General features: G+C 42.9%; 1 protein-coding gene across 1 annotated transcript in view; it reads left to right on the top strand.

Moving 5' to 3' along the window:
• LOC311248455 (rap guanine nucleotide exchange factor 4-like) overlaps positions 1-26746 on the top strand; it is a gene marked incomplete at both ends in the record, with an annotated part of 251337 nt that overhangs the window by 202102 nt on the left and 22489 nt on the right. Inside the window, one exon of the mRNA XM_084339331.1 lies at positions 6339-6463. Within this exon, the coding sequence (XP_084195457.1) occupies positions 6339-6463 (125 nt within the window). The remainder of the gene's footprint in view (positions 1-6338; positions 6464-26746) is intronic.

The raw sequence follows: 26746 nt of genomic DNA, 5'->3' as shown, positions 1-26746 counted from the left end.
TCTTTTATTCGCTATTTCCATTCATAGATCAACCAGGAAGGCTGTGTTACCATAGGGAATGAGTCTGAGATTGCAAAAGTCCAATATCGTTGCCTGGTGGTATGCGGCCGATGTTGCACTCCCTTTGAGACTGTGTATGTGGCTGTGTGTCGATGAATGTCATCCGGGCAGAGTTTTCGAGTAGCCTGGACCGGGGGCTTCACCCGATCGCATTGAATAGTTTTCGGGACCCCAGATTCATTATGCTGTGGTGGGTTATGTCGTGGCCCAAATGGACATACGATCTAGCAGATGGCAATCAAATAATTGGAATATTCTTTTTGCAATCTCACCGGCCACAGGTAAGAGCAATCTAACGTCAATTTCAGCTCTATTGTGCTTTGTTTTCATAGCCATCGCCCTGATCAGCGTATGCTGTTGTACTAACAAATGCTGTTATTGACAATCAATTAATCAGAAACGACCCCCCCCCCCCTTTCATGCATTCATGATGGAACATAATATACCAATCATATGCATTTGAATTATTTGTGTGTATAGGGACAAAATGCCAATGGATTAAGTATAATAATGCGTTGCGGCCTATTACTAGCCTCCCAGGAATTACCCCAAACTGCTCTAAAACCATACTTATATTCACCACGGTATAAAACGAGAATGTATGGATGGAAAAAATATTCCTTTTTCACATCTTGAACGATAGATACTCAATGTCAAATGGACCATAGTATTGCATCCATAGCTATAATATATATATATAGTTATAGCCCTGCAAACAAGGTGAGCGACTCCCATCTTTTACAGCGGTGGTGGTAGCTACTACAGGATGAGGCTAATAGCTGGCAGTCAATGAGTTAAAGAAAGTTGATTTTAAAAAAATCAGATGAATCACTTTATAATTTTTTTTAATTATTACGTCATAAAAAAAAGCTTCGAAAACGTCAATAGAAGCTTTGAATGTAAAAAGAAAGACTAGGAGAGATAGAGGGAGGTTGAGTGGAGGTGAGGAAGGAGTAGAGATCATGGAGAGAGAGTGTGAGATATTGTGTTTGTGAGGTGAGAGGTAGTTTGAAGGAGAGGTTAGAGCGAGAAGGTGTTCGTGGTACTGGACCCTGGACTGGCTGAGATACCCCCTTGTGAAACAACTGACCCTGGACCGGACGACAAACCCTGAGTATTGGAAGATTCCCTTTTGTGTACGAGAGCCTGAAACGTGTTTTGACCCTGGACTGTAAAATCGACTACTATTTTTTGCCTAACGGACTTGTACTTTAATCAATAAACCTCATCTGTTTATTGAAATTGCTTGTGTGGACATTTGAAATTGTTTGTTGAACCCCACGCCTGAATACTTTCGACAACAAATGTTTGTTTCCGCGTCTCTGATTGGCCACGCGCGTTTCTGGTCATGTGACATGTGCGCCAATGGTGGGACCGCAAGTTTCTACACTGGTTAAGCTTAGGCGCTCTTTCGAAGTTGGTTAAGGTTAGAGTTTGTCTTAGAGCGTGGCAATAGAACGCCAGGTAGTTTGCAGGCTGTTAGACGCGGGTAGTGTTGTTATATCGTTCAGGAGTAGCGTAACAGCTGTGAATGGGATAGTTAAGCCACACAGATCTGAAAGTTTGTCCGTTATTGACCTCCAGAAGCGGGCCACTGGTGGGCAATCCCAATACATATGCATATAAGTGCCAGTGGCCCTTTGAGAGCACAAAGTGCACCGAGAGTCAGTTACCAGTCCCATATCAAATAGCTTCCTAGGTGTAAGATAGGTCCTATGAATATAATTAAAATTAATTTGCTAGTGATTGGGGTTGAGGGAAGACAATGCCACATTTGCCCAAACATCATTCCAGTCAAACTCGGGGTCCAACTCCGGGATATCCACACGCCAGATTGTATCCAATGATACATTTTTATACGTGGATTGAATTAAGAGCGTATAAAAGTCTGAGACAAACCCTCTGGAGGTCGTCCTGTCCACTATGAGCCTGAGAAAGGGGTGTGGTTGCAAAGCTTGAGCCCACGGCACGCCATGCGCCCTCAGCGCTGACCTTAGTTGAAGGTAAAGAAAGAAAGACTCGCCGGGAAGATCATAAAATTCTTTTAAGTCCTGAAACGCCCGAAGGCCGTTCTTATCATAAATATCCTCCAGAGTATGAACTCCCCTCCTTTGCCATTGAGGAATACTAACCGGCTTGTGCCCAACAAGTAGTTGCTGGTTATTAAAAATTGGAGAGTCCAGGTGCCATGGGCATTTAACCGCACACGACTTCTGTACATTACGCCATGTTTGGATCACGTGAGTTATGATCGGTCCATACCTCAGTCGGCATTTCGAAATAGGGACAGTGGAGTACACTACATCCTGCAATCTTAGCGGTGAGACCGCCGCCGCTTCTAAGGAGCGCCAAGATACAGCATCTAAAGGGTCTAGCCAGCACATCAGAGGTCTCGGTGAAAAGGACCAGAAATAAAGCTTAAAATCAGGGATATCCGAGAAATTATCATTCGAGCGTATCTTCATCGCCAACAGATGGCTAGGCCTGGAACCGTGAAAGTAGTAATTTTGCCTTGTCCTATGTATCAAGAACTCAGACTGTTGTTTAAGTATGGAGTTTATTTCTTTCTTGACTATCTTACGTTGTGTGTTTAGTCATACATTATAGTTAGTCTGCAAAGATGCGTATAGGTCCGCGTATAATGTTTCCAGTCCTTCTAGTTTTTTTGACCGGGATTTACGCAAATTGGAGGCGAAAAGTGTGACATGACCCCTGATAAATCCTTTCAATGCGTTCCACAGGACCCTAGGGTCTTCGACCGTGCCGACATTGATCTGCAAGAATTCAGCTAGTTTACTCCTGAACTCAGTACAGAAATCATCGTTCTTTAATAAGGTTGAGTTAAAACGCCACCTGGGAGCTCTCGTGGAGAGCCTGCCAAAGGTTGCCATAAGGAAAATCCCCTTGTGGTCCGAGAGAGCTAGGGGAACCAATGAGACGTCGAAACTATCAAACATATTAGGGGACGCGAATGCATAGTCTATTCGAGAGAAGGTTTTGTGTCTGGCTGACAGGTGAGAGTAATCCTTGAGGGTGGGATTGGATATGCGCCATAGGTCTGCGAGCCCCGTGTCCTGGGCCCACATCCTGAGGGCCTTAGAGGACTGTTTTTGGTTGCTTGTTTCAGAGGACCCGGACCTATCCATCTTCGCATCCCAGCACGCATTAAAATCGCCACCCACAATGAGAGCGTATCCAGTAAGTTCCAACATATTCTTCGTGATTGTATTATAGAACGCTGAATCAAATGTGTTAGGGGCATACAATGCTATTATTGCCATCTTCCTATGAGAGAACTCAACTTTTGCAATAATAATAATAATAATAATTCATTAGATTTATATAGCGCTTCTCAATAACCCGAAGTCGCTGACAGTAGTCGGGAGCAGGAGTACAAACAAAGAAACGAAAGCAAAGAAACAAAAACAAAAACAACAAAGAAACAAAAACAAAAGGAACATGAGACCATGGGGGGAACGGGGAGACAGCCTGATAGCACAGAAAAGACTGGAGACAGACATCAATCAGGTTGGAGGGGAGGGGGGGGTTTAGGGGTGGGGGGGGTTGAAGGCAAGGGAGAACAGGTGGGTTTTGAGGCGAGCTTTGAAGGTGGAGAGTGTTGGGGAGTCTCTGATGGACTGGGGGAGGGAGTTCCAGAGTCGGGGTGCAGTACGAGAGAAGGCCCGATCTCCGAAGTTTTTAAGCTTGGATGTCGGGACAGTGAGGGAGGCAGTGGAGGAGGACCGGAGGGAACGGGTGGGGCGGTAGGGGAGAAGGAGATCAGTCAGGTAGGGGGGGGCCAGGCTGTGGAGGGCTTTGAAGGTGAGGAGTAGTGTTTTAAAGTTAATGCGGTGTTTGATCGGGAGCCAGTGGAGGGAGTGGAGGACAGGAGTGATGTGTTCGTGGGACCGGGTGTTAGTGAGGAGGCGGGCGGCTGAATTTTGGACCATTTGCAGTTTATGGAGAGAGCGGGAGGTGATACCAGTGAGGAGGGAGTTGCAGTAGTCCAGGCGGGAGGAGATGAAGGCGTGAATGAGGGATTCAGCAGCGGGGGGGGAGAGGCAGTGACGGATCTATAGTAATCCTTCCCTCCGTGTCCGACCACACATCCAGGACTTTGATATCAAGGTTACGTCTTGTAACTATGACGACTCCTTTTGTCTTATCGTCAGCTGAGGATGAGGAGATAACGTGATATTGTCGATTTGCTAGCCTTGACACATCACCCACCAATAAATGCGTCTCACTAAGGAGAGCAATGTCAATATTTCTTCTCTTCAATAACCAAAGGACACTGGCACGCTTGTGAGGGGCGTTAAGACCCCCTGCGTTCCAAATTAAAATATTCAATTTAGCCATGGTCGAATTTGTCTAAATGCGTGGAGAACATACCAGTGCAGCCAGGCTGAGGACAGAGGCGCTGATCCAGGCGGGCCCAGATGGTCAATCCCAAGAGTTCAGAGGAGGAACAATTACACACATATAGGACAACAGTACAGAAAACACAGAAAAATACCACCCCAGTTACAACCCCCCCTACTTCTACTCTAAACCCTAACCCACCCATCCTAATATTAACCCTCCTATACCCACTCTCCAATCCCCTCCCTATGCTCCATCCACTAAGGATGGTCATCTTCCTATCGTTTCCCACTGGAATCATGGATCCAATAAGACGCTCTCCACTCCGACCCCCTCTCTAGATAAACCCCTGATTAAACCCCCCACTAGTCCAATAAACACAAATAAAAATAAAATTTTTAAATTAAATAAAGTTATCGGTCGAAAACCACCGTGAGCCTTGACCCTAACATGAGCCAACTATAAGGGAAAAAATTGCTATTATTATATAATAACTCAACATCATCCCTGTAACCAACTACTTCCGAATCTACGTATCAATGTCGCAATGCTATAGCACAAATGGATAAAAGAAAATTTTTAAAATTAAAGCATACCAGATCACAAGGCAGGACCCGACAAGGCAGGACCCGATCACAGTTAAATTGTGCAAACAGATGTAATTTAAACAGCAACAATAAAAAGAAAAAGGAAAAAGGGTTATTGGTCAAGGTGCAAGCATTTACAGTCCCTCTGGTCAGGCACAAAGGCTGGAATGACATAATCCTATATAAGAATAGAAGTAAACACCTTCATTAACCCGGGGATAGTAATAAGCTATACCTGACACAACCTGTTATTATATATTGCATATATATACATAACCGACCTTCTACGACTGGAGCCTAAGGCTCAAAAACAGCCAAACCCCGTCTAGACAAGGAAAACAAGACCTAAAAACACAACAAAACAGATCAACCGAAGGTGTTACTGGCGAAAACAAACGTGAGCCTTGGCCCTAATATGAGCCAACTATAAGTGAAAAATTAGCCATTATTATATAATAACGCCATCCCTGTAACCAACTACTTCTGAATCTGCGTATCAACGTCGCAATGCTATAGCACAAATGGATAAAAGAAAATAAAAAAAATAAAGCATACCAGAAGATAGGTAGGGCAGGACCCAATCACAGTTAAATTGTGCAAACAGATGCCACTTAAACAGCAACAACAGCCAAAATACATAAACATTAACGGGTCCCGAATGACTCGGTGCGGGCAATAGCCATAGCATGCTAGTTAGCCCGAGGCTAGCGCGCAAGCTAGTGATGAAACCAGCCAGCACGCTCGTATCTGATATGAACATTGTCCAGCTAGCTCGCTAGCTTTCATAGAGGCGACACACACGTACGACCATGAGGTCAGCATTAGCAAGTAACAGAAGTCATTGGGATGCCCCGCTAGCTTGGATGGGCAATGGCCAGTTAGCCTGTTTGGGCATGACAATAAGCATTTGTGAGTAGTCCGCCCTATCAATGTATTTAGGCCCACATCGCCACGTCACTCACCCGACATAGTTATCAAGCTACAGTCTCGGCTATCCCCCCGAGATATTCCTCCGCTTTAGCCAACGACCAAAATGAACGACGATCATCGCCCTTACACAGCACAGATAATCTCGCGGGGGAGAATAGCGTAGGCCTCAGGCCCAGTTTCCATAGCCTGGCCATGACCACTTTGTATTCGCCTCTCTGTGCTTGAACCTCCGGCGTAAAGTCTTCGAAAATGGCCACTTTGTGATTGCCGAGACCGAGTTCACCCCTTCTGGCACGGGCCGACCGCATGATGAGCTCCCTCTGTTGTAGCCTGTTTAGCTTAACAATGATGGGCCTCGGCTCCTTGTTCACTCCAGGACTGGCCTTGCCCGCTCTGTAGGCCGACTCGCACATGGGTGGGCTGGGGAGGACATCGTCCCCCAGTATTTTCTGCAACAACTCCGGCATGGTCTCCGAGAGACGACCTCCCTCACTGCCCTCCGGGACACCAACAATCCTGATGTTGTAACGTCTCTCCCGAGACTGCATTTCCACAATTACCGACTGTAGTTTGGCAACGTCAGCCTGCCTAGCCAGCAGGGAGCTCTCCAGACACGCCATCCTCTCGCCCTGTTGTGAGGCCTCTGTCGTTAGCGAGGCTAGTTCGTTAGCATTAGCCGTGGAGGCAGCATGTAGCGACTCCATCTTCTCTCTCAGCGGGTCGATCGCCAATCTAATTTCCTCCGATATTGCCTGATGAAGGGTATCAAAAAATTCCGCCTGTGCTTTTCTTTGTGTTTCAGCGAAGCGTACCTCAAAGTCTGCATGGAGTTTGGTCATGACCGAGAGAACAGCTTCACTTATTTCACTTATTCCGGGCGAAGGCGAGGATAGATTTGGTGACAGTTTGCCGGCTGGAGTGCTCATGGCTCTGGTCTCCATCGACATCGCAAAAAGTTGAAAAAAGTCGACGAAAGTAGTTGATACTCGACGACTCAACAAGAAGACCAATAACAAATAAAAATAAAGTAAAGACTAGTGGGGAGAAAAGTGTATTTTGCACGATAGTAGGGAGCTCTCGTGAAACACGTCTTACTCCATGAACGCCTGGCTCCGCCCCCAAGAGATATATAATGTTAATTACCTGAAATGATTCCGCTTATTTTGGGGGGGAAACCTGCATATACCATCACGGTGACCAATTGCAGTCACTCTTTTTTTTTATTTTTTTTTATCTTTTTCCCCCTCCTTTTTCCTCCGATTTTCTCCCCTCCCAATGTTAGTCGTTATGCCAATTCCCAATCCCCTTCCTGGTCGCTGCGCACTTACCCCCCACAGTCGGTCTGGGAGAGTGGAGGCTACCACGTGCTTCCTCCGACACACGTCCAGCCAATCAACCGCTTCTTTTCACCTGGCAGCGCGGATTCTCACTGAGAGGGCGTAGCGTGTGGAAGGATCACACTATCCCACTTAGATCCTATCCGCGCTTAGCAGGCGCCCCGACCGAACTGTAGGAGTCGCTGTTTACAACGACCCGGACCCACCCCGCCAGCTTCTCCCACCCTCTAATACTGCCAATTGTATTAGTGTGAACGGCCAGCCAAGCTGGTGACAACCCCGGAGCTGTGAGCTGGATTCGAACAGGCAAATCCAGCCGCTCCGGGGTTGGTGACGAACGCAATCTCCGTTACGCCACCTGACCGCCCTAATTGCAGTCACTCTTATTGTCTGGAACCAAATACGGCCACGCCCCACTCCCAGTAAAAAGTGGGAATCTCTAGAATGGGTTTGGGGCGACGCTAGTATACGGAAGTGGCTCTCAATGTGACGATTAGACAACACTTTCTGTTGTCAGTAGATGGCAGCATTGGTTTAAAATTAAAAGGTGAAAATGTTGAAAACTACAACAATACACTTCCCAAGATCCTTAGCACAGGTCACAGGTCACTGGGATGTGTCTATATTCTTCGACGTGATCTGAACAGCGGTAAACTAATACTGCAACCTCGGTATAGCGACCGCGAATGGTCAACCAATTATCTTACCAAAAGTGCGCTGGTAGCGTTACATATGTTGTCTAAAGGGGGACATATGGTACAATTTAAGATTCTAATGATAATCGGCATATAAAGAACAACATAGAGCATCGTTAATTTGTAAGAAACCTCAATGAAAACGGCGCAGGGTGCTATTGTTATGAAAATGTGATAGAATCCTATAAAAATGTGGACGCATTTGGTTTACGTTACGTTATCTGTATCGGTTGATATCGGTATCAGAAATTAAGAGTGGACAATATCGGTATATCGGATATCGGTAAAAAAGCCAATATCGAACATCCCTAATTATTAGGTTTGTATACTTCTGTACTTTTACTCAATTACATTTCAGAGAGAAAAAAACATATTTTTTACTCCTTACATTTAAAATGCAGACCTACAGAGTACAAAGTAGGACAAATCTCGCAGGTCCAACCGTTTTAATTAGTATATTTGTTTCTCTGACCGAACTTACGTTAACGTTATTAATCCTGCGGCCGCACTTTATTAAAAAAGTTGAAAAAGACCGGAAGGGTCGGTCGAAACGTTGTATCTACTGCTATTATTTGTCAATTAAAACACCTTGGAGCATCAGAAGTGAGTTGCGAGCCCCGCTTTGTTTTACGCCCTTTATTTAAAAACAGCCAATAAAATCGCCATCAATGGAAAATGAACCCGCCCATAACCATGCTGATTGGTCCGTGTGCAAGACTAGAACACTGTGATCTTTGATTAAACCCCTGCTATCAGAAGAATAGACAGTCAGAACAAATGTTTTTACTTTTACTTTTTAGTACTTAAGTACATTTAAAAGTAGAAACTTTTTTACTTTTACTCAAGTGTGTTTTTAGCCAGACACTCTTGACTTTTACTTGAGTACGATTTTGTGACGGTACCCACATACTTTCCCTTTAAGTATAATTTCTGGGTACTTTTTACACCCCTGCGATTGACTTTAAGCATAGTAACAGGCACACTATTTCTGACACTGGGAATACATTCCCCGAGGTCCATAGATGTTCCTAGATACCAAGAACATGCAAATTGACCTTGTAGAAGTGGAGCAATCGTCCATTTACTTGGGCATGTACTTTTAGGTGGATTTTCTGAAAATAGGGCTACAGCTTAACCCATGTGGTATGGAAGCCTGTGAGGGAAGCAGCAGAGTGGAGTGTGTCCTTTAATGGAGGAGTCTGTGACCACGCCTGCAGCGAGAGAGAGACATTAATGGTGACAGGACACAGTCGGCTGCAGATCAAGGTCCCTGGGGGTCTTAGAGAGTACAGTAATAATGACACACGTCCTCATTACAGAATGCCCATGCGCGCCTAGCGGCGAGGACAGATGTTCACATGCTGTAGCGAAGATAATTGGTTGTTCGTGTCTCCATGGCGATCATCGTTCTGCACCAAAACACCGACAGCAAGGCTCCCGGGGACGAGGGAGGAGCCACAGTCACTGGGTCAGGGGTCAGGAGCCAGAGGTCAGGGGTCAGGAGCCAGGGGGCCATCTCTCTACTGCTCACACACACACACAGAGTGGATGTCAGGCTGGTGTCCTCCCAGCTGGAGCACTGGAGCACTGGAGAGACACGCAGCGCTATCTCTGGCTCCCCCTTGTGGTGGAAGGGAAGCACAACCAGAGATGGGCTGAATTGTCTTTCGAATGAATGGATTCAGGAAGAGGGTTTTTTCTTCAGAATTCACAATAGCCTGTTCGACGAATAAGTCATTGAGAACGAATGTGATATCGTTAGCAAATAATGTGCAATTTCTGTTTACAGCTTTGCAGGCATTGCCATACCTTACCTTACCTTACCTTACCTTGTGGAGCCAGATTTGGTGTTCCTCAATCAGGACAAAAGGATATCGAATATTAGACACAGGACAATGAGTTCAAACATCATGTATGGTATTTATTGAATAATCAGAAAGCATAATTACATGAATTATCGGGTGGTCCATGGATCACGACAAGCTTGTTGACAGCAATGCAGTGTATAGCAGAGTGGCCAAGGAGCTCTCTTCCTCTATTCTAAAATGGTCTGATATACTGTCTCACCTAGGGTGCCTTCGCTGGCTGACCAATCAAGTGTGAGACACCTGTGTCCTTTCCCATTTGATCCAGCTCGGTTATGTAACAAGAAAATGCACAGGCGTCCACCCCGCACTGACCAGCCACCTTTCTGGAGATAAAGGGGCCCCTGTAACCTTGGCCTAAAAGCCTCTCACTGTCAAAGGAAACCACAGTGTTCTCAGATGTCCATGATACTGATTGTACTGTAATCCTATTTATCAATGACTTTTAACTTAAGCAATGTTCCTAATTAACTAATATATTTATATATGTTATAAGCCTAAAGTCTGACTTTAATTTCCGACATAATCCCTCCTGTGGTGCTCTTGAGCACCAAATACATAACTAATTAAACGTATTAAACGCCAAACAAAACAAAAATAATTCTGACTGAGAGTAATGGAGTATGACAAAACATATTAGAATTATAGGCCCCACCCTTAATACATACCCCTCCTGTGGGGCTGTCAAGCCCCAGATTCAATCGAATGTGGACTCATAAATTGCAAACGCCCTTCCAATATATATATCAAAATCCATCAAGCTCAGTCAGTGGTAACATCCTATGAAAATAGTGTGGTAATATTGCCTTGGAATTTCATAATTAATATGTGTGAATAAATTAGAGAACCATACTGCAAAAAGGAATGTGTGCCCTTTCAACAGTAGAGGGTGTTTTAAGTGATACTGGTGTTACAGAAATAGTCAATAAACCCCCACTAACAAATGTACTCAGAACAAAGAGACAAAAGTCACACCTACTGTGACCAGATTACCGCAGAGCACAGCTGGTCTAACCAGAGACCTCATACTGGCTCTGACATTATAAGACAGGACAATCTATTAATCAACTGTTTAGTATCAAAAGGTCTCATATGATGTCTGGTATCAGTCTTAGAAAGCACTGACTGTACTTGGATGATATTAGACATCTATAGCCATATAGAAGGAATGTTAAAGTTATATATTATTCATTTAAGAGGAGATTTCTGTTGGGACAGACCCATCAGGAAGACAATGACGGGGGCCACTAGCGGCCCCTCTGGGTATTGAGTCAAGATCCACACAGGAGATCAAAGGGGGGGGCAGCCGGCCTCCCCCAGAGAAACCCAGAGGTGGGGGCAACCACATGATTGGATCAACTGTAATAGTGCTATTTTGGCTAGACATGATAGGATATAAGGAAGAGACAAATTGTAATTCGGGAGCTCTCAGACCGGGACAACCACAGGGGGTCTGGGGGCTCCACCGCTTCGTCCACCCAGAGACTACTGTGAGCTGATGCATTTTATGTGAGTAAATCATGAGAAAACACCATTTGTTGTTTAAAGTTTAGTGTAAATCCTTAATATCTGAAACCAGATTTACTCATGTATAAATGTGTACAGCATAGTCAATGTATGTTCAAATTATGTTAACCAAGTGACTGTTTGATGTGCAGTATTTAGGTTTGAGATGCAAACCTGATTGTTGATTCCTGTACACAGCAGCCATGTTAAGGTTTTCTGATAAATCCTTTGTATGTAGAAGTCAACCTTTTATTCACCCTTGGCCCTGACTCAAATAAATCAGTTGAGATGAAATACAGTTCTGGTTTGTCTGGCGTAAACGTTTTATTCCTCATCTGCTAAGTCAGAATGAGGAGACCAACAATTCTATCAGTATGAACCTCTCCCTCCTCCTTCCAGATAGTCAATCTCATTGTATTGTGCTACAATAACCTCAAATTATTGTAGAAAGTCTGTGGGAATTTACTACAGAAATGGTGCCGTTCTTCCCTACCCTTTGTGTCTCCCCCTGAAAAGGTGCGGTAGGGTCTTGTTATATGTATCATATCTGGACCTTGCTGTGTGTTGGGGACACGGGGCAAAGAGCTGGGGTGTTGCTGCGTTTGGAGTGATTAACGATGGGCTTGTTGTCTGAATGGAGGAGGGAGAGGGACAGGATGAGGTTGGTTGTGTACGCCACTGTTTGGGGCCCACGGTGAATATGGCTTCTGCATGCATGGGTCAGGGGGTTGCGGTGTCTTAAGGTTAGGATGTCCGGAGGTATGACGATCGCGCTTGTTGTGCAGTGAACATGCAAACGTGGGCTTTTTATGTTGGTATGTTCATTCAGACACAGGAGGCCGGTCTCGGCCCAGCGGGCCACGGGGGTTGGGTTGGTTAACTCGTATGGAATATACTTTATGAACTATACGGGGGAGTTGCACCAAGAAGGTTGGTGGCGCACAGACTATCTGGTCATGTTGTAAAGGGAGATAGCGTCGCATGACGGCAGGTAAAAGGCTTTTCTTGCTAGGAAGCACGGTTATTCTGTTGTGTACGACAGGGGCGCGTTCTGAGTATATAAATTCCCTAAAAATTATTCTCAGGAAGAGGGCGCGGGTAATGGTTGATTAAGATTTTTTTGTTCTGAATGGGGAGAGAGCTGTGTATAAGAAGAGCTCTGTTGTTATTTAGAACATGCAAATCAGGTATGGTAAAGATGAGTTTGGCCCCTGCATGATCGGGGAACTTGGTCTGTGCGATTGCAGGATTAACACGTAATAATTAATAGAAGGTAGGGGTGCCGGCGTGTTCAAGAAGGCTCAATAATGAATGGTTTGCTGGCTGATCACGTGATAGTCAGGATGTGTCTGCAGGGACCTATTCGGCCGAATTAAATGAAGATGTGTGTTCGTCCTTAGGCATACAATCGAATTGGGTCCGGAGATCCCTTTTTAATCTTGAGCGAAACCGGCCTGTTGATTAATTACGTTCGCTGTGATACAAAAACAATTCGGTCGAACTGACTGATAAGTACTTAATGGTTTTGTTGTGATATTTTAATGACCAACGGACATATGTTTGAGGCGAGTCCCTGCTGGTGGTTGGGGCTGGCTGGCTTAGCTCTGTGGAAAAGTCCGCGGTGAGGCTGGGGACGTTACGATGGCGTTATGAGAGGATTGATTAAACACTGTGGCGGCGATTACAAGTAAGAGGCGGTTGAGACGCAGGGTGGAGAAATTGTGGCCGTTTTGAGGGTTATTATTGATGCAGTAACGATGGTATAATATGATATTAGGGATTCGCTGCTTGGTGACGTCATAGTGTTGTGGAGAGTATGTAACGTTCGCGGTGCTATGAAGTGAGGCGGAGAAGGTAGGAGAAAGGATTCGTGTTGAACTATGTGTGCGGCGTTGGTTGGTGTAAATGTTTTAAAAATTATTTTCTGTTAGAGTGGTTGGCTATTTTAAGCTTGTGTGAGTTGTTTATGCTTTGGATGGTACTGAGCGAATTGCGTGGATGAGCGGATCTTGAAAGGCACGGCTCCCGTGAGGGCCTTGAACGTCGCATTAGAGCTGGCTAAAGCTAGTTAGCTTGCATGCCGTTGTTTTGTGGCGTTTGGGGGCGGCATATGTCACGTTTCGAGTTTTGAGGATGATGTTGGGGAAGGGGTAGATAACGTGGCAGATTATGAATGTCGTGGCAGATTATGAATATCGGGGCATGTTGTCGTGGCAGACCTTGGTTGTCATAGCAACGTTAACAGCCGCTTCGGTTGCAACTGCGCATGCGCGGTACAACGTGGATTGGGTCTCGTGCATTCGGTATAGTTCGCTCAGGGGATAGAAATAACGGGTAAGAGGATATTCTGCATTATGTAATATGGCGGTATTTGTATATTGTGCATTGTATTTTTGTGTAAGCAGGGGAAGGGATGTAACATGTATAGTGGTTAGGTTAGGGGTGATAGTCAGTAAGGGTTTACTTAGGGTGCAAACAATACAGTGAGCCTATTGAGGAGGAATGGAATAATGGATACATTGCCTATGATAAATCTGGGGTTCACAAACCGGCTATACTGGGTAGATTGTAGTATTGTCTTTGATGTAAAAATAAGTACAGCTAGATACACACAATTGTTAAGGGGATGCAGACCAAAGGAAGACTTTTGTCTTGTTTACATCAGGGTCCCCCAGTTTCACACGTGTATGAGGAAAGGAGCATTTAAAACTAACCACTATAAATGTTATGCTAGCTTGAATTAAGATGCTTGTATAGAATGCATTGATGTTGAAATGTCAGATGTTGATACTTGTTATAGCTTTAATAACACTGGAGATTTAAATAGGATAATGTTTATATTATTTGCTAAATGTTTTTGTAGTGGAATTTGATACAAGCCCGGTTGTGAAGCAGGATAATTTACTGATGCTTGTTTTAGATTGTTAAATCTTTAATACACTGTTAATATGGTTAGGACATGTGTTTATGCTTGTTTTAGATTGTTAAATCTTTAATACAGTGTTAAAATGTTGACACAAGCCTCCGACTTGTAGGATAATTTATTGATGGAGGCTTGCTGAAGATGACAAATTTTGACATGATTGTTTTTATTAATCCTTAATAATTTTATACGCTGGGGAGGGGGTTGGCCTTCTCCCTGGGAATGTGTGATTAATTCAAAAACCTGGGGGCGGCTTGCCTCTGGGAAGATGAGAAATGTGATTAACCATTTAATGATTTACAGATGAAGGTTATTTCATGAAGTGAGGAGATAGGGTCTTTGTGTCAAAAGCCTTTGTGCTCAGGGGAGACTGTATGCATGGGTCATGAAAGAGGCAAAAGTTGAGAAGGTTATATTACCCAGGGGGGTAGGAATCCTTTTGAGGCGGGCCAATATGCCCAAGGGGGGTCAGGATGTACAGCTGCTTACAATAGCTGTTCTTTTATGACAGGATGAGAGAGATTAGATGCAACAGGATGAGAGAGGTCAGAGGTGAAGATGCAGGAGACAGTTGCTAATACAGAACACAGCTGGGTTAAGTGAGTGAGACAATCAAGAAAGTGGCATTCATTTGGGGTTATGACTTATGAAAGTTAACTGGTTGATAAGGGAATAATTTGAAACTGTCTGTGCACTGGACGGCAGGGATGGTTCTAAATTTAAGATGGGTCCAGTCCATCTTTGAAGTGAGGGTAGGAGTGCAGAAATAAGGGTAGATTGTGTTTAGCCTGGAGACAGCTGAGAGCAGGAAGGAAGGGAAACTAACGTTGTCTGTGGACCTGAGTGATGATTAATGAGTTAAATGTGTGTGTTGAATGAGAGAGTTTTGATGCATGAGTGAAACAAGCGTGAATGGCTTTGTTTATGAGTGTTTACCTAGAAATGTGAGGATGAGCTGAGTGTCTTTTGATTTCGGTGGGTGCTTGAGCGGGGGATGGGCCCCATGTTCTGCCTTACATTACCCACACACACGCACAGACACACACACACGCAGACACACACACACACACACACACACACACAGACACACACAGACACATTCACACAATTTGATCACACATGCATACACACACACAACTTAGCTTTCACTTAAGGTGAAACTAGTCTTAAAAATAACAAAATGTGTTTAGGTAAGGAGTGTATCGAACCACTTGGGTTATACCATTATCATTTGTTTCATATCATTTGTTTTACTGAAGGAGTTTGTCTTTATTACTTTCATTTGATTTGATTTCTGTTGGATGTTTTGCAGGGATGAAGTATTGAAGTTAAATTTTTAGATTTCTTTTCTATTTTTGATCTACGATTGTGTGGTCTGAATGGGTGTGAATGGAGACTGTAGAGAGAGAATGTGCTGGCTTAAGAGGTGTCAAAGTCACTGACATGTGTGAATGGGACGGTTGGGTTTTGGAAAACCTGGTTTTTATTTTTATTTCATTGATTGACTGTTTTAGGTATGAAAGGTTTAGATGTAGAGTTTTGATTTCTTTTCTTTTCTTTCTAAATAACCATTAAGGTGGTCTGCGGTTGGAGCTGGTTAATTTCATTTGATTGGCTTTCACATCTGTTGGAATGTTTTTTTGATTATTTGCCCTCGTTTGTTGTTTCTCTATCATGATCTGGTGAGAGGACTGTTGGAGCGTGAGATGCATTGGGACAGATCGATGGCAGTTAAGTGGTCCCATTACGTTTTGCATAATGATTAACAATTTGGCGTCTCTTGAGAAATGTTTGACATATTGTATAAGGAAAATTTGTTTTGTGTTCTTGTTCCCTTGCAGTTCAGTCGGAGAGGGAGGATGGACCATCACAAGTGGAGGGATCATGGGGAAAATGTGTAGGAATACATTTCATTAGATTATGACACGATGGTGTGAACCCGTTCAGTCAGTTCCTGTGGGAGATTGTTGGACTATGGAAAGAGGTCACTTGTAGACGCGGCCCCTCCTTCAATATAGCCCCGGATACAAAGGCCGGAGGTTGAGACAAACCTCCAGACTGACGGAGTCGTTCGTCTGTAGATCCATGGAAATACAGTCATGGGACAGAATATGACGAGGTCCAGGCCTACGAACGTTGGCTTCAGCTGAGGCTGGCCGACATGGGGTGGAGGGGGGGGGGCGAAAACGGTCGGAGACTGTGCAACCAAAGCGTTGAACAAGGGCCTCTGTGTGATTGGTTGGTATGTTGGACGGGAAGTGACTGAACGGTAACAACTGGTATAGATTATGACACAACGCAAGAGTACTGAACTAAACACATACACATAGGTAGGAGATTAGGTGTAGGTTATGGCCGGTAATTTCTGGTGAAAAATTTTTTTTTCCCTTGGGTGCTGCTCCGCCCTCCCTGTCCGTCTGTGCGCAGAGGTGGTAAGGTTTATGTCCATAGGGATGTTCATAAAAGGGGGGAGAGGTGAGAAGACCAACTGAGTTGATTATGCAAGATGTGATTGGGCTGACTTGGAAAAGGAATTAACAGGAGAGGAGAAGCAAAATGTATGAAAGAATGAATAATAATCTCTGTGTCCTCCTCAGATCATGTAAACGAATACTGTAATCTTAAAAAAATTGTGATTGATTAGACTTTAAATGTGTAATGTTTAGATTAAATTGTTTTAATTGTTTTCAACAAATAGGCCTCTGGCTGTGAGCCCAGAGGAACAAAGCCCAATGATAGTAGGTGGTAAACACTGGATCATGAGGGCAGAGTAGGTTAATTGGGGATCTGGATGAATGGGTCATTTGGATTCCCCGGGAGGGGGCCATAGTCAGGGGAAATGTGGGAAAGAAAAGAAGAAGACAAGAAGGCAAAAATTGATGAGATGTACCAAAGAAAAATGGAAAAAGAAAAAAAATGGAGAAAATTTGAAAAAATGAATTTTAATTTTGGGAAAAAATGAATTTTATTATGTATGGTTAGTATGAAAATCAAGTCAATATACAGTATATGACAATGTGAATTGCCAAAGTGGGGAATGTGGTAATATTGCCTTGGAATTTCATAATTAATATGTGTGAATAAATTAGAGAACCATACTGCAAAAAGGAATGTGTGCCCTTTCAACAGTAGAGGGTGTTTTAAGTGATACTGGTGTTACAGAAATAGTCAATAAACCCCCACTAACAAATGTACTCAGAACAAAGAGACAAAAGTCACACCTACTGTGACCAGATTACCGCAGAGCACAGCTGGTCTAACCAGAGACCTCATACTGGCTCTGACATTATAAGACAGGACAATCTATTAATCAACTGTTTAGTATCAAAAGGTCTCATATGATGTCTGGTATCAGTCTTAGAAAGCACTGACTGTACTTGGATGATATTAGACATCTATAGCCATATAGAAGGAATGTTAAAGTTATATATTATTCATTTAAGAGGAGATTTCTGTTGGGACAGACCCATCAGGAAGACAATGACGGGGGCCACTAGCGGCCCCTCTGGGTATTGAGTCAAGATCCACACAGGAGATCAAAGGGGGGGGGCAGCCGGCCTCCCCCAGAGAAACCCAGAGGTGGGGGCAACCACATGATTGGATCAACTGTAATAGTGCTATTTTGGCTAGACATGATAGGATATAAGGAAGAGACAAATTGTAATTCGGGAGCTCTCAGACCGGGACAACCACAGGGGGTCTGGGGGCTCCACCGCTTCGTCCACCCAGAGACTACTGTGAGCTGATGCATTTTATGTGAGTAAATCATGGGAAAACACCATTTGTTGTTTAAAGTTTAGTGTAAATCCTTAATATCTGAAACCAGATTTACTCATGTATAAATGTGTACAGCATAGTCAATGTATGTTCAAATTATGTTAACCAAGTGACTGTTTGATGTGCAGTATTTAGGTTTGAGATGCAAACCTGATTGTTGATTCCTGTACACAGCAGCCATGTTAAGGTTTTCTGATAAATCCTTTGTATGTAGAAGTCAACCTTTTATTCACCCTTGGCCCTGACTCAAATAAATCAGTTGAGATGAAATACAGTTCTGGTTTGTCTGGCGTAAACGTTTTATTCCTCATCTGCTAAGTCAGAATGAGGAGACCAACAATTCTATCAGTATGAACCTCTCCCTCCTCCTTCCAGATAGTCAATCTCATTGTATTGTGCTACAATAACCTCAAATTATTGTAGAAAGTCTGTGGGAATTTACTACAATAGAAAACTAGAATATGACTAAACATAACCATAAATAACGTTAAAAACCACACATCATATATAATTGTAATATCAGACCATCATCATGCTTACACTTAAAGTAATTTACTCATTTATTATGTCAGAGAGTGAGAGGGGGTCCACATCTGCAAGTTGGGGCGAAAACCTTTAAGTGTTGTGAAACAGGGTAAAATTCCCCAACCACCCTCAGATGTTTTTGAGCGGTAACATGACCTGTTTGCAGACGGGCACCCCCAACCACAATCAATATGACATAGGAAACAACGAAATTTTGCAAGAAATACGCTGTTTTCGTGGCCTATATGGCCTAAACATGGCAAGCAAATAACACATACTACATATGGATCCACCCGGAAAAAGACTTCCAATAACCAACATGATGACAATCATTATTATCACATAGCTGCGTGGTCTGGGGGTCAGGGGATGACTCGGGGGGGGGGGGGGGGTTTGTGACGACTTCTTGGGTTCAGGGGGATGGTGATGAGGGGGACGGGGGTCATGGCGATGAGGGGAATGGGGGTCGTGGCGACGAGGGGAATGGGGGTCGTGGCGACGAGGGGAATGGGGGTCGTGGCGACGAGGAGGGGAATGGGGACGATCTCCTGGTGGTCGAGGGGTTTGACGACGATTTCCGGGGTTGAGGGGGATGGCATCGACGTTGTGGCATCGAAGTCGGATGGCGTTGACCTCGTGGCGTCGAAGGGGATGGCGTTGACCCTGTGGCGTTGAGGTGGATGGCGTTGATGTTAGTCTGCCAAGTAATCCAAACCAGATCTCCCTCCTCGCAGCGTTTCCAAGGATTCCACCTCCTGCCTGAGCAAATGAGTCCAAACAACATCCCACCCCGAACAAAGTTCCACCACTTCTATTCCAGCGTGAGAAAAAACAATCGCCAATACGAAGTCCTAAAGACACCCCTGTTCAGCTTAACAATGATGTGTGCCTTAGTGCATACTGTGTATTTCCACAAGCCTGATCCTCAGTGAGTTGGTTGCTGGTCCCATAGACCAGTCTCTCATCTTCAGGTGGGGTCGGTAGCTGCTGTCCTTGTTGAGCTGGATATGTCCTTTCAGAGACAACTCAAATCAAATCAAATCACCTTCTTTTTCCATCATCATCATCGTCATCACTTTCCTCTCTCAACATAGTGTAGTCCCAGGTATGGGTCCCTTTCCACTAAGTTCTCTGTCCAAACTCCTCTGAACAGAACAACCTAGCTTTCTGTTTCCCACTAAGCTATCTGTCCAAACTCCTTTGAACAATTCTCCTTTGAACAATTCTCTTCCCTGTCTCATTTCACCTGATTGCTTGGTAGATGTTTGATAGTGTGTTAGATATCATATACATATTTGGACAATTATTTTCCCTAACCCATAGAACAGAATAAAATAATCTCCTTTGAATGACCTCGACGAAAATTTGGCACTACAGATCACACACATTGAACAACAATAAACATTTAGGTAGTCAATAGGGCTAACATAGGAATAAGAATATAATAATATTAAAATAAAAAATAAAATAGAATAGAGAACGAAATACGGTCCGGCATATACAATCCGGCATGTATATACCGTCCAAAATTCCAAATACACACCCATCCAGCCAAAAATATACGAACATGTACAGTGAATGTACAGTAATAAGTGGGAAGATTTAAAGTTAATGTACTTCTATGATAGGGAATAGTCAGTTAAACTCTCATGCGGTGCTGGAAATGTTAGTTTGTATTCTCCTGCTCATTAGTGCTAGTGGCAAAGCGTATATTCAGTTAATTTGACTCACTGTACCCACAGTCTCTTTACCAACATATTCACCCATTGTATAGTTGTGTTCCCATTGTCATCTAGCGTACACCAAAGAGATTATGATGGTATTTCCCAGACTAATGTGGAAGTCCCCTCTACCTATTCTGCCTATCTCAAGACTAAACCTATCTCACTGTCTTCATGTGGATTAGCAGTGGGATTTTGAAACACTTAACTCAGTAGCGCAGTTACGCCACCAGCAAGCTGGTTACTTCTCCTGACAGCTCTGAAGTGTACCCGAGACAACTGCTCTAGCCGCAACACCACACAAAAATAAGAAATTAAAACAAAAAACAACTCAACAACGCTTTGTTGCTATGCCTACCCAGGGGAAACTCCACAAACTCCTAAAAACCATCACAACTCTCTTAACAGTGTTCCTCAAATGACACAGGGAAAAAAACATTAATTCTTTTGCCCGCTTAATCACTTAATGATTTGCCACAACCTAAATATTGTTAGTTACTGATCTTGATAACACACATTATTCTGAATGACTCAGATATGTTTTAATAACTTAAAAGTCAAACTCAAAGTCTAATTTAAGTGTGATTATACTAGAATACAGTTCTATTGGTATTATTACTATTTTATTTTTGTAAATTTTATTGTGTCACTACACGCTTATCATTAACCTCTTAACCCTGGAGCCTATTTCCTGAAAATCCGCCTAAATACATACCTAAGTAAATGGAATATTGCTCCACTTCTACAGGGTCCATTTGCATGTTCTTGGTATCTAGGGACATCTATGGACCTCAGTGAATGTATTCCCAGTGTCAGAAATATTGTGTCTATTACTAGGCGTGCTTAAATTGTGATGAAACAAAGGAGAATATGAATTATGATTTTTCTTTGCCTCTTTGACAGTGAATAACTACTTCCTAATAAAGACTAAACATTAAAACCTGCCACTGATCTTATTCAGTACCTTCTTGAGATCATGTGTACAATAGATCTAAGGAAATTAATAAAGGGAAGATGATTAAACAGAGGGTTCTGTAGATACAGTACTGAATTCTCCCATCCGGACCATATGTCATTTGAAATATTATTATAGAAAATATAACAGCAGGTTTCTAAATTCGCTTATTATACCCAATTCGCACATTTATATATATACACATTATCTTTCAGATGGCCGAGTTCAATTTGGATACGATGCGATTCAACATGATGCAAAATAATGATACAATTTTATGGTATTCCAGAGGATTTGGTTGTATTCCTTATATGCAGCTTATATTATTATTAAAAATAAAATAATCTACTGTAAGACAATTTATATAAAACCTCTTGGGTGCCTAAGAAGACTTTTGCATAGTACTGTCTTTTCTCGCTTCAGCTAAAACACACACACAATGTACATACACACTACTGTGAGACAATAATAATCGTACACAAAAGGATAATGGCGTATAGCAGACTTAATGATTTTATAATATTTCAGATAATGAAATTAAATGTTTATCATCAACTATCCAATTAGTATTTATATTGTAACGTTTGGCCACTTTAAATCATTGAACAGAGAGAGAGAGAGAGAGAGAGAGAGAGAGAGAGAGAGAGAGAGAGAGAGAGAGAGAGAGAGAGAGAGAGAGAGAGAGAGAGAGAGAGAGAGAGCCCCTCTAGTCTGAGTTGCCGTCGACAGTTGATGATCATGTCACACACACTAGACTCGGATGGCAACAACACACAGCCTGCCTGGATGCCCGATGCATGAAGCGATATACTTAAGAAACAAATAGCCAATAAAAGAATATACCTATATGTCCCTATGCCATAAATGTCATGTATGTTGTGTATGTCATAACTGTCTATATGAATTGAAAATGGGGGACCCTGATGTAAACAAGACAAACGTCTTTCTCAGGTCTGCATCCCCTTAACAATTGTGTGTATTGAGCCGTACTGTATTGTACCCATTCTGCAATCTGTTAAATAAAGTTTTCATTCATTCATTCATTCATTCATTCATTCATTCATTCATTCATTCATTCATTCATTCATTCATGTGAAGTTATCTTTGAACGCTTGTTGTCAAGCGTCTTCAATATACCCCCCCCCCCTCCTCACTAATGGAACTGGTGTTTGCAGAGTCACGTTAGTTAGTTATTTAGACACTGCAGTCTAGCGTTAGTTAGTTAGTACTAGCGTTAGCCATGTTGATCTATTCTATTCATGTCTCCTCCTCGACTTCCACTGTTTGTTGATAACTGTGACGCGGCTCTCGCCTTATGTAGTAGCGAAGCAATAGTATCTGCTGTGTGTGCAGTCATAGTGCACTGTTGACAGACGTGGATGAGAGGAAATTATATGAATGCATCGGTTTTGACCGATGCAAAGACGCTACAACAAGATGCATCGTGAGCTCAGCCTGAAATGTTTCCGATGCGGACTTATTCCACCGGTGCACTCGCATCGTGAACGTTTATGTCGGCGCACCGATGCAAATTGATGACTCGTCACATCACTACAGGTGTCAATCATGAAATTGTGCGCTTCATTGTTGATTGTAACTGGTACAGTGGGACTTTCACAAGGATCTGCGGATAATGTCAGGTATACCTCCCCCTCCCCCGGACTTCCCTTTTGTTCTGGATACCCAGTCTGGTCTCTCCAGGGGTTTGTTTGACAATCCCGTCTTATATGTCCTGCTTGCTTGCAGCCCCAACATTGTGCTCGACCAAACTCATTTCTCTGTCCTTGTGGTGGAGGTCTTTGATTGTAGTGAATATCACGTGTGTCACCACCTCTGCCCCTCCCTCCTGGTCTCCTTTGCATCACACTTCCTTGTTGTGGGAAAGTGTTGTAATCCCCTGACCTTCCCCTTCCCACCGCTTTCTGTGGCTGCTTATTGACTTCTTGGGGAAATCCTGTGGTCATTACAGGTGTTTGCAGCTGTGTTGTATCAAAAGTCCTGTCTTTCTTTTGTTGTGACATTGTGCTAATTATAACAGTTTTTATGTATTTGTTCAAATTTTAATATATATGATGTATATATATTTTTCATATGAATGACACAGATATATATATTATTGTTATTATTATTATTATTATTTTTTTTTTTTAATACTGCGCCACGCTAAATGTAACACTCAGATCTAATTTAGGTCTGATTTATCATAGAATACAGTAGCATCAACTGTGAGGGCTTATAATATAGTCCCCCCGAAGTCGGATTAAGGTTTGTAGTCCAATTTCATCCCTAAACGTAAGTAAACAAATTTGACCAAATTGACTGATTTACTGAAATGCAACTGATTTCCTTTATCAATCTAAGCCAATTACAATGTTCCACTAATACCACAAATCATGTGTAATTGGTGTATGATCTTGACTTAATCGTGGGAGAACAATGATGTAAGTTATAGCATGCACCAGGCTTTAGTTTTAGATGCAACACTAAATAAAGTCTAGTTTAAATTGGGATGCAGCACAAAAGTACATTTCAAATGTACGTTAACCCTGCTTTTACTATCAAACCTACCAATTTAATAGAAGCAACAACCTTGTATCTGTTTAAAAGGCTACAGTCAAACATGCAAAGCCGGCTACTCAACATTTACCTTATCTAAAATTGAAAACACAAGTTCAATCAATCAATCAATCAGATTTACTTATATAGCACATGTTAACATGACACGTGTCAACCCCAAGTGCTGTACAGAGGGTAGATACATAGATACGTATAGACAACAATCACACTCCGTTGTATGGGAGGGCACACAGGCAAGCCCACAGGAAAACAGGGCATGAGTCAGTGAACGGGAACGGCTAGTAGGTCATCTATCGAGGGGGCGAGGAGCCTAATGGAGGTGGGGATGTTGTTCCACAGTCCAGGGGCTGCGACAACACAGGCACGGCCCCCCCTGAGCTTGAGGTTAGACCTCCGGACTGTCAGGAGCCTCTGATCGGCTGACCATTAAGGGTTTTAAAAACAAATAGGAGAACCTTAAAATCTATCCTGTAGCGTACTGGAAGCTAATGAAGGGAGGCAAGGACAGGGGTGATGTGGTCTCTTTTTTTTTTTAATCATTTTATGTTTATAAATACTGTAAATCTCCCATTTTTTTTTTTTTATATGAAATTATTGCAATACCCTGTGATCCCACAAGAAGTGTTACTAAATGCAACAATAATGATCTGTCCACCTCAATTATGACAGATACTGCCCTGCATCCACTCCACAGTCTGTGTACCCGACCTATGTGTGACAATGTAATGATTAACCTCCGCCAGCCACTGTGTAGGGCGTTATCAGTTTACTGTGTCCTCAGACGTGTGGTTTGCCTGAAACGGAGTAAAAGTTTGTCTATCTATAATCAACTAGTTTCAAGTTGAAGTTTCAAGTTTGTTTATTAATTTATTATGACATACAACTATGACACACAAATCCGACACTGAAATGCTGTAGAAGGTGTATATTGATATCACAGACCCCACCATCCCCACGCGGCCGCAGTGGAGACAGAGAAGTCAACTAAATCAATACTCATCCCTTTGCACAGCAGCGTAAGATCAGCATTGAATATAACAATACTTAGCTAAATACTTAATTTTAGAATGCAGATGATACACCCTATAGTTATTTAAATTTAAATATAGCTCTCCGGGTCAATTTGCCCTGATGCTGAAAGTGTATATATATATATATATATATATATATATATATATATATATATATATATATATATAATCTCAATATAATAATATCCACACATAACTGAGCACATTCAGTAATGGGTATATTACCCACTATGCATGTTGGGAGCACCGAGGGGGGCCGTTCGAGGGTTGAACTATACTGTAGATAACGCAGCTAGCCCGCTTGCCTGTTATCAGTCATTGTTCACTTTAATCTATAGACTATACTGTAAGGACCAAATTTTTCTTTTTACAGGGACAAAAATAGAAGATACAGTTTTTGCTGAGTTGAATTCACTCTTTTTTCTTTAAATTGAATTATGGATCGTCCTAGAAATTGTTTGATGATATAAACTCAGTCTTGTTATGATACAGTCAGACCTTGCTATCCAAATGCCAACAAGATAAGCATTCAAATGAACACAAATTACATCAAACATACTTTTACAAATAACCAAAAACTTCAAACTTTCCTCCTCACACACAATGTCTGCAGACCTTTCAAATCCATTCAATCATTCATTTCCATCAGCAAACAGTGAGAGAGCAGGGGGGCTTGTAGGTGTGTGTATAGACAAAAAATGACAGAGATGTAATAGTCAAACATGAGTGTGAGAGAAAAAATTATGTGTTTATCAGCAGAACAAGACAAATGAGATCTTTGTTCCTTCTAGATGTCCATTTCCCATGCACAAACGAGTCTCGTCACCACTACCCAGGTCATAGGCCACTCTGCGCTCCACACAGCAACACAGAGCTCTTTTCAAAGTGTCACTCTCACTATGTTCTCCCACTACCGCTCTCTGGTATGAGATTCGAGCCAAGGTTGTCAGCAGTTACTCAGAGCGATACCTATTAAATGAGCCATGGCCCAAGACCCTCTCTGTACATACGGAAATGGAACAATCCAGGTTTTGAAAAACAAAAACTCAAATTTGCGCTGAAGTGTGTGTGTGCGTGTGTGTGTAAAGGGAGATATGTGTGTATGTAGGATTGATAACACAATCTGCTGCAATAGCTGACTTCACTTCAAACACGGCTTCAGTCAAAAAATAAATAAATAAAGAACAGCGTGCAGCACTGTGTTATTTTCCTAGCTGGCCAGCATTAATCAATGTAGCCTGTTTACCAAGGCTTCCTACACAGTAAATTTCACAGGGCCAACTCCACTCAAACCGAGCACACTCCACCCAAACCGAGTAAAATTGTACTCAAACTGAGTAAAACGTACTCAGCCCGAGCAAAATCTACCCTGCGAAACGCACTGCGTACCTTTTATTCAAAGGCCTTTTTCCTTTACACCTGTAGCCACAGTCAGGGCTCTTCCTTTACACTGAAAGGGATTTCTGTAGCCACAGTCAGGGCTCTTCCGGGATTTCTGTAGCCACAGTCAGGGCTCTTCCTTTACACTGAAAGGGATTTCTGTAGCCACAGTCAGGGCTCTTCCTCTACACTGAAGGGGATTTCTGTAGCCACAGTCAGGGCTCTTCCTTTACACTAAAAACCGCACCAATTTTACCAGATTAGCCCAAAGCGAACCATTCAAACAATACAACACATGAACTCATTATCCAATACTGTAGGTTTTTTGGAGGAGAGGCCCGGAGTACTCACAGAACGAAAATACTGAACTCAGAGCCAAAAACATATGTCAGCAAGATGTTTGCTCACCTTAATCCTGGTCTCTGAATTCAGTATTCGCCATCGATGAGCAGCCCCGTTGTTCCTTGGCCTCTTGACCTCTCTTGGCTGTTGCTCGCCATTATGTGGAGCCAGAT

This window comes from Notolepis coatsorum, assembly GCF_963971535.1.
Source record: "Notolepis coatsorum genome assembly, contig: SCAFFOLD_184, whole genome shotgun sequence".
NCBI classification, from domain to species: Eukaryota; Metazoa; Chordata; class Actinopteri; order Aulopiformes; family Paralepididae; genus Notolepis; species Notolepis coatsorum.
Note: the sequence above shows the minus strand (reverse complement) of the source record. Positions and strands in the feature narration are given on the sequence as shown.